The sequence below is a fragment of the Toxotes jaculatrix genome, chromosome 19 (genome assembly GCF_017976425.1).
Source record: "Toxotes jaculatrix isolate fToxJac2 chromosome 19, fToxJac2.pri, whole genome shotgun sequence".
Classification (NCBI taxonomy): Eukaryota; Metazoa; Chordata; class Actinopteri; family Toxotidae; genus Toxotes; species Toxotes jaculatrix.
In genome coordinates, this window is record NC_054412.1 from 12,881,538 (window position 1) to 12,890,832 (window position 9,295).

At 39.6% G+C, this 9,295-nt stretch overlaps 1 protein-coding gene across 1 annotated transcript; it reads left to right on the forward strand.

The window, feature by feature from the left end:
* Positions 1 to 6,481: 6,481 nt before the first annotated feature.
* Positions 6,482 to 7,459, forward strand: LOC121199768 (C-C motif chemokine 5-like). Its single transcript, XM_041064701.1, has 3 exons — positions 6,482 to 6,615; positions 6,827 to 6,938; positions 7,217 to 7,459. The coding sequence occupies exons 1-3, from the start codon at positions 6,534 to 6,536 to the stop codon at positions 7,329 to 7,331; spliced, it is 309 nt and encodes a 102-aa protein (XP_040920635.1). The 5' UTR covers positions 6,482 to 6,533; the 3' UTR covers positions 7,332 to 7,459.
* The last annotated feature ends 1,836 nt before the right edge of the window (positions 7,460 to 9,295 follow it).

A 9,295-nucleotide genomic window follows, 5' to 3' on the forward strand; every position in this document is an offset into this window, starting at 1 on the left:
CCAGGATCTGCTGTGTTAACTATTTTACACATACATGCTGTCGCCCTACCTGCCAAGCTCACCAATCAGAAGCGGCATTACTGCTCGTGGACAGGTCGCGCTAACGCAATCAGTGTAACCTGCTGCACCTGCTGCTTAATTACTGAAATGGCTTCAGGTGGATCAGACGCTGAGTTACAGCATTAAATCCTCAGTTAAAACATCACGTCGGTCATTTGGGAGTGTTTCGGGTTTGTGGCTGCAGTCGTGCACCAGAAACAGGTACTGTGCAAAACCTGTCGTGCTAAAGTTGCAACATCCAGCGGGAACGCAACCAATTTATACCGACACTTAAAAAATCACCACAGGTATTTGCACGACGAAAAAGTCCGGTGAAAAGTTTAGCGAAAATAGTAAAATAACTGCCGTTGGTCAAGGACTTCATAGAATGTACATGCACGTTTCTTAAATATGTTTGAAATAAATTCTTAACTTTAGTTTAAATTCTTGCATTAGAGTAAGGGCATTTAATGTTTTAATGGTATGATGTAATTCTCTGCCATGTTTGTAAATGTTACTGTACATTGTGAATATTGCACTGAAGCTTAATTTGAAGACAAAGCGAAATTACAATATCTGCCAGAAAAATCTAAATTAGATAATTTCCTAAAATCGTTCAGCTCTAACTTTATACCGTCCTCCCCACCATACCGGTCCCGCTGAGCAGGCAGCTCCCCCAAACAAGAGAACTCTGTCGTGCAGCGACAGTGAATTGATCCCTCACCAGCTTCCCACTCCCAAAAACTGTTGGTCTTGTTTGTTGACTGAACTAGGCTCAGACCACGGCGGCAGAGGACACTGATACATCCACTGACGACTCTCCCCGGGTCACAACTCATCGCTGCTTCAACGAGTGAGTGTGTGCTTGAGGGTGGAGTGGTCACAAGGTTGGCACCCTGCTGTTAATGGCCCTCTGTCTCCATGGTGACACAAAGAGTGAGAGCAGGGCATGGTAAACAAAGCAGGAGACAAATTTAATTTAAAAAATTAGACACAGGTCTGACTTGAAAGTTTATGGCTGCTGGGGTGTTCTGTTTCATCTAACTTAAAGGCATGGAGGTGACTTTTCTCATATATCAGCACTGGCAACAACAACAACAACATTGTTCCTACTGAGCGTGTGTGAAGAATTCAATCAGTGACAGATATTTTTACATCCCAGTAATGAATCTAATAGTAATTACAAAGGTGGATAAACTGTATTTGGTGATAACTACAACCGTGTCCTGCAAATACAAAAATTTGATTGAGCTGAGGGTAGGTAACTGAAATCCTGTGACAAAGGATCCAAAATAAAGACAATGAGTGACACTGCACATGTTGTTTGAATCGGTATCAGGTCACATGTCTCTGCCATGTTTGTATCCTGTGACTGAAGGAAACAATTAGTGTGTCTGTCTGTGTGTTAAAAGTAACCCCAGGTCCTGGTGGCCATTCCTTGAACCTCTTCCTGGCTTAAGCAGAGGCCATGGACGAGGTCAGCATCCGATGGAAACGAACGAACATGTGCATGCACAGAAACACTGGCACAAGCGCAGTCATGGTGGATTCACTGAGCCCACTTATTTGAATGCTACATGCCCATCTCAGCTCTCTTTTGTAACTCTTGCCAAACAAGTCTGACCTTTTGACCCTTGGAATAACAAGCATTATTCTTTGGAAACCAGGAAAGCATATCAGGACTAACCTTTATACCTTTGGAGAGGGAATATATTTAACTAAACTTTTAAAACTGTGACAGTGACGGTGTCTTTTCTGGGATGGACAAATAAAGTCCATTGTTATGTTAAATTAAGAAAGTCTTCCATGATCACCTTCTAAAGTCTCTTACAAAGCATCACATCAGCTTCATTCAGAAGCATCAGTTGTGTAACAGCCTGTGTGGAGATACAGTATCCCTGGGAAAGAAAACAACACAACAATATTTCACATTCTTGTTCCACAGAACGATAAGACAACATATCTCACTATTGTGATCCAATATTTCCCCCATGTATTACGGTTTCCACCTGAGTGACATGAAAAGTAACCTCCAGGATGTTGCTGTATGATAATTTTAGATTAGATTTTTTTAATCATTTGTTTTCATCAGTAAGTCCTATGAGAGTCACTCTTTGCTTTGGGCCAAATGCCAATTCAAGAAGTTGATTTTAATGTTAAAATTCACACTGTACTGTGTCTTTTCAGTCAGTCATCATCACGTAATAGTTGAGCAGAGGAGGAGGAGGTGTTATTCTTGTGCTAATCACATTTCTATGCTAATAGGTATTAATGAATATATGTGTTTTGAAGCCCCCTCCTGTTCAGATCATCCAAAGTTTGCTGATTTTCATGTTTTTTTTTTTTTTTTACGTGTGTGCGTGCATGTGTGTGGGTGTGTGTGTGAACTATGTTTTCATCATTGTTATGTAAGACTTGTCCGAATGAGGAATTCTCTGATATGTTATCAGAGTACATTGTGTTTTTTTTAGGGAGAACAGGCACCAGACTGACTCAGGCGTGGACAGTAACTAATCATTACTATCATTTCTATTCAAGTTAGTCATCCATGTACTGTTATGAGTATGTTTCAAAATTAAACATGTGAGTGCAGCTTCAGTGGATTTTAAGGTGATATTTCACTCACATGCATTTGAGGCAGGAGTTACACAGTCCAACAGTTGTAAAATAATTCCTTTATTTAAAGTCCACACATCCACTGTTTTTCTTATTGTTAATTCACTAGTTCATTCTGTGTTCTTTCAGTCTTTTGAATGTGCCATTTCACTTCTTATATCCAGATTCTTGTTTGGACCATTTTTCACCATTGGTGAGACTTTTATTGCTTAATATATGGACTTGTTGTGCTGTAATTGTCTCTTATTTTGGTTTGCAGTCTGTGTGTGCGTAACTGTCCTGCATTTTTCCTGCGGGCAGGTTAGTTGTCCCGGTGAACCAGGACTCTGATTGAAAACCAAGCAAACGCTGTATCACTTGATGAATGAGCGTCTGTTATCTGCGCTGGTCAAGGGCCAGGATGAGGAGAGGATGTGCAGAGAGGGGATGGTGGACATTGTTTTCTAAACATTTTCCTCTTTAACTGACGAACAGGATGTGTTCACAGAAAACACAGACCTTAAATATAAACACACACTGCTAATGAAAGCACAGGACCCACATGAATGACTGTGGTTTTGAAGATGATTGATTAAAAAAAAATTACAAAAGCACTTTCACTCTCATCCGTTTCTGAGTGAAAATATCCGAGCTTTCACATTTCCCTCTATAATTTGTCTAAGACGCAATTTCTCTGTTCAGATCAGCCTAATCTACCGAATTTTCTGGTGTCAGATCTAATACAAATACATGTACACAAACAAATTCATCACTGAGCTGTGATTGGAATAAACAGAAAGAAAAGAGAAACATGGACCCAGGGTGTTCTTCTCCTCTGCTCTCCATATGACTCTGCTGCCGCCCAGTGGTCAGTCAGCAGTCACTGTAACATTTCTAGCTTCATGTCACAAATGGTGTTAATTGGTTGAAAACATCACATTGTTTTTGTTGTGTGAACCTTGTTTTTTTGCTCCATTGCTTTGCTTACTGCAGCATCCTGAGAGTCTGACCCTGAGACATGTGCCTTTGTTACGTGATGAGGTTAAAGGCAGTGAGACGTATAATCAGTCTTCCTGGTTGTAGATGATTACCAGCTACAACAGTGTCGCTGGCGTTGCTTTCAACTTCTGAGTTTGTGTCTGTATGTGTGTGTGTCATTATGGTAAAACATGGTCCTAGAGACACCTACCACAGAGGCAGAGGTTTTGAATAGAGTTGTTTATATGTGTGTCTGTCTTTCTGTCTGTGGACAGATTTTTCTTTTTTAGCCTTCGATAGTGCCACAGCTGTGCAAGACACAGTCACAAAACTTAACAACTGTGTAACTGAGATCAAAATGAAGGCCAAGTTTGAAGGTGGGTTTGATTGGAGCAAAGGCACTGGAGGCCTAGGGGTAGGAAATAGGAAAGGAATCTGACCTATGATCTGTGTTTACAGATCTCTGTATCCCAGTTTCACTCATCCCCATCCACTCTAAGACATCAGGTAAAACTACAAACCATCTTGAAATGAACAGACTGATCAATGTATTGCTTGCTGTGTAATAAATAGAAAATCATAATTTGTAATGTGGATCTCAACTATATTTACAAGTAAGTCAAAATGAAAAACAGTCTGTTTTACCTGTTTTACTGTTCGGATTCTCCAGGCCTCCTAACTTGCTTAGGAGCACAGGGGGCCTGGATAAACTTACTCACTCTTACTGTGTGGCAAGTGCTAACCATCATGCCGTGATCCAGGATGGTTGCGTCATCGTTTCACCTTCACAGAGAAGCATTCAGGATTTTGGATCAGCAAGTGAAGACATGTTTTCATCAAGAGAGCATTAATACTTATTGGACTAAGTACAAGAAGGTGAAGTAGAGGATGACAGCTGTCAGTAGACAGGTCAAAACTACACAATTGCTGTGACTAATTTGTGTTTGGACTGCGTTGGTCGGCACACGGTACTTACTAAGATGATTACACCTGTTAGGTTGATATTTTCAACACTGAACAAGACGACCAATAAAACAATTTGATTACCTTGGTAAATTCCGACCAGCCTCCGCTCAGGGGTTGGTTTCTCCCCTAAGCAGGTTGGTAGGAACCCAAACCCTGAGCGGGGGTTGGTTGGAATTTTCCAAACCAAACCTTAAACTTACCCAAGTGATGTAAGTTGCTTCCTGAATGGTTTAAGGCTTTATACGGTTAAAAGCTAATTATTATTCACATTTTTAGCTCCACTGCCAAAGATCAGTGATCCAACTGATTGGAATGGTTTTGACATACATGAATATCTTTGATTTGAATTTATAACAACCAGTAATTCATTCACTATTCATGTTAAATTTCACAAAAGTGAAGTGTAGATCTTTTCTAGTTGTAAAGAATAAGTTTTTAATCTACTGTACTTCTGGTTAATCACACCAAAATGATTTTATCTGTGCTAATATCAGTGTATGTAAATATAAATGAGTGAAATTCTCTTACTGAGGGAGATTTTTTTTACTCTACTGGTTTTCACACGTCCATGTTTGTGCAGTCTTGTTGTACCCCGACTCTGTCACAAACCACAAGTTTCCGTTTGAGTTAGCACATGGTGGATTTCTGCTGTAGTCAGCCTTTGGGGTTTTGCGTCGGTGTGTATCTGTCGGTTAAATTGATCACTATGGCGGCTTGTCTTTATACTTTCAATGACTCGTAACCAGAAGAAAAGTGATTGTTCTCAACATTTTAGTTGCAGAACCATGTAACATCTGAACTGAGCAAACAAGCAGCGCAGACACAGACTCGGTCCACAGTTTGAAATGAAGCAGATGTATAATCGATAAACATTTGGGTAAGAATTAAACTGCTGCCGATACAACTATGCAGTGAAGTCAATCAAAAATTTCCTTCCTACCTCAATCGACTTTCATTATTTAATTATTTCTCATGTGAAAGTGATTTCACTTACTAACCACTCTTTGCATCTTCTATATTGACCAACTATGTGGTCATGCTATGCAGGTTGAACCATGTGGTTGAGAAAATGAAACAATTTCTAGTGGATTACAACTGGGTCGTATGGTGTGTAGGAGGTAGGTGATGGCATACTTGTGGCTTAGGGGAGTAAGGTGATGACCATGAACCACAGCCTCCACCTACAACAATCCAGGGCCTTCCTCATGTCTGTCCCCTCATTTCCTGTCATCACTGTACTGTTAAAAGTCTCTATGACAGTGTGTTTTAATTGTTGTCAGCTCCTGTGCTTTTCAGATGACCAAAAACCTACTTATCCTTTTCAACCCTGCGGCACTAACCTTTACCTTCAATTCTCCATGTGGTCAAAGCTTTCAAAAGAAAAATAATGTAGTCAGTATTAACTGAATTTGAATATAGTGAAAAATGGCCTTAGATTTTCATAAAATACCTGTGAGATATGTATAAATGTAGGTCTCTGCACCTTTTTTTGTCAAGGTGTGTACACTCATTACTGAAGATTTCATCTCTCGTGTTTTATCCTTTGAAACCATGAAACACATGAAGCAGCATCAGGGCGGTGCTAAAGACCACAGCGCATCTGCACACTGCACAAACACATACACGCTCATGCACAATTGCACTGTGAAATACAAAAGTGCTCTCAGCCACAAAGTCCTTTGTCCTCCTCCACCCCCTGCCCCCCCCTTAATTTCCCCAATTTACTGAGAAGCGTTGACCACGTGACCGCAGGATGTTTGCAGACTGTGTAGTTTCAGGTTATGGTGGGTATTTTTGTCATGGAACGTATTCTGCTCACACACACACACACACACACACACACACACACACACACACACACACACACGAGTGACTAGCAGCATAATAAAAGTGAGGGGTTGAGGGAGAGACGGACAGAAAGAAGACAGACGCTGACAGAAAAACATCCGGACAAGATGATGATGATGATGAAGAATCCTATCGTTCTGGTGGCCTGCATGCTGCTTTTGTCATCCCTCACTGTCATGGCATCTCAGAGTAAGCTGACCGCACTTTACTTTTTTTTTCTTTAGTAATTAAAAGACAAATCGTGTTACTTAATTTCTCTCTTGGGGAACAATCAAGTGTTATCTTCTCATATCTTTTTTTTTTTAAGACTAGGGAAAACAATTTTTTAAAAAATTATTTTAACTCAGTGGCTTTGTGTTAAATTCTCTCTTTTTTGTTTGTCTGTATCTTGGCTTCACAGGCGTCTTTGGTCCAGATGAATGCTGCTTTAATTTCATCTCCCATCCCCTGCCTAAGAAGAGGGTGGTGAGCTACAAGTACACAGACAAGCTGTGTCCAATGGAGGGTGTGCTGTGAGTGTCTAATCTCAGAATTAAAATCAGAATCAATTTGACATATTTTTACTACCTTTCGATGTTTTCATACACATAAAGCTTAATAAAAGCTAAACAACAAAGCTGCACAAAATTAAACAGGTGTAAACATAATGTAGGCATGTAAGTACGAAAACAGACTACATAAAAACAACAAATGGTAACAAACACACAGCATCTACAGAAGTTCACAAATGAAAATACATTTATCGGAAACAGACTCTCAACACTGACAACAAACTTTGTCTCTTTTTTAGCTTTACCATGTTGAATCGTGCGAAACTCTGTGCCAACCCGTCCACGGAGTGGGTAAAGAACATCATCAAGATCAAAGACGAAGCCCAGGCTAGAAACGCTTCACTTCATAGCTGAAGCTGACTTCAGAGCCAAGCAGAATCAGTGGTGTGGGGGCAAGCTATAATTTATCCTCACAGTTGTCTCTATTTTTATTCAGATTATTTTTCTATTTTTCTAAAAATAAATACAAATTAATGAATTGACTTCTTTTTGTCATCTGTTCTTTTATCTTATTTTAATGTGTTTTCAGGTGATATAGTGAAAGATTACATGTAAGATCTTTCACAGTGAACCATGTTTTCTGACATTATATTAAAATTATATATGAAGATGCTTATTTTCTCTTTGTTTCAGTTCATGTACATGATATATCCGCTGTGTGAAACATCAGAGGTGATGTGGTTTCTGGCTGATAAAGCCACAGGAAACTCAGATCTGAACCACAAGGGCTTGAAAGTCAGGTGCAAACTATCAAGATGAACTCTTTAGACAGACACTAGTAAATCAGGCTTTGGGGAATTATTTTTTAAAAATCCCTTTTTAAAAAAATCAATGTAAATTAGTGATAACCTCTACTTCAGCTGTCCTTAATCTGTAGTTTAGTGTCTGATGTACCTCTGTGGCCAGCAGATGTCGCTCTTCTCTCCCTTTCACAAAACTTCAAAAATGTTTCACAGTGGTTTCCAAAGCCAGGTTTGCAGCAGCTTGTTTAATCTCATTTGTAACTGCCCTCTGGAGAAGAGCAGCTCAGTGAGATGGTGTTTGAAGGATCTTAACTTTGTGTTTCTTTTTCTTTTTTTTTTTTTTCTTTTTTTTTATCAGCCAAACTGCGGCATAGTCAGTTATAGAGTAACCCTGCCTGGTCAAATGTGACCCCTCAAACCCTCTCAGGTGGCTGCTGTCTGGGGTCGATGCAAAAATGAAAAGCACTCAAGGGAAACTATATAGCAGGTGACAAGTCCAGCTCCCATAGCTCTTAATTTGAGAACTCTGAGTCTTTGATATTTCAAGACAAACTGACCTGAAAATCTCCTCTCGCCCCAGAACAACACCTCAGATGACGTCAATGCAGTGACATTATCACCCAGACTTTCCTTAAATAGTTTCAGACCCAGATTTTTTTTATGTACTGCCACCCTCCATGCTACTTCATACGTGTGTGTGTGTGTGTGTACACATGCAATCTTATGAGCAAAATTACTCAATAAGAACTCATAATGGAAGCTTTGTACTCACGCCACAGGTGACCCGTTAGAGGCGATGGCCTGATTAGATTCTAGAGGACCTCATTGAATACATTTGCACATTAATGAGGGAAAAAATCAGACGGGAGACGGGGCAGCTTGAGTGCTTCAAAACACCAAACAAATTAATTGATACAGTCATAGTTAAGCATGTCAGGGGTTCAATGACAGACAAATCAAGCAAACGAATGCAATATTAAAGCCATATTTCACTTGATCTCCTGTCAGGTTGGATTTGCTGTGATAAAAATACAGGTCCAAGAAGAGAGCCTCAGAGATGTCCTATTAAATTTGCATATAAGCATGTCTGTCAGCGTGACCTACCTGTAGCCAGAACGAAATTAGGACACAGGCAAACAGCCTGAGGTTTTACTGTCACCAGTGGTGCACAGTATCATCAGCAAAATGTAAAGTATCAAGTAATTTTTTTACCTGCAGAAAAAATACCCTTGTCACTCATTGATGTGTGTTACATCATTATTATTAGATGGTTAATGCTGATGCAAAAGTGCACAAGCATCGTTTTACTGTTGAAGCTGTTCCCAGGGAGTTTCCCCTCCAAACACGAACTAGTAGAAATACTTTGATGATGCTATATTAGCATCAAAATATACTAAAAGAGCCAAAAGTAAATGATGTTGCAGCTGGTAAAGTTGGAGCTAATTTTAACTACTTTATCTGCTGATGGGTAGTTTAACCTATAATAATGTATCCTAATTTATTTATTGATTATGTTTTCTATTATTGATATAGATCTACAAACTAACTTAAGCATGAAGCGTGCGCAACAAAGTA

Excerpts from the sequence above, each read along its gene's own strand:
- LOC121199768 (XM_041064701.1), top strand. The coding sequence starts at position 6,534 with ATGATGATGATGATGAAGAATCCTATCGTTCTGGTGGCCTGCATGCTG. Across the intron at positions 6,616-6,826 it reads CACTGTCATGGCATCTCAGA|GCGTCTTTGGTCCAGATGAA; the intron begins GTAAGCTGACCG and ends TTGGCTTCACAG. Across the intron at positions 6,939-7,216 it reads TGTCCAATGGAGGGTGTGCT|CTTTACCATGTTGAATCGTG; the intron begins GTGAGTGTCTAA and ends TCTCTTTTTTAG.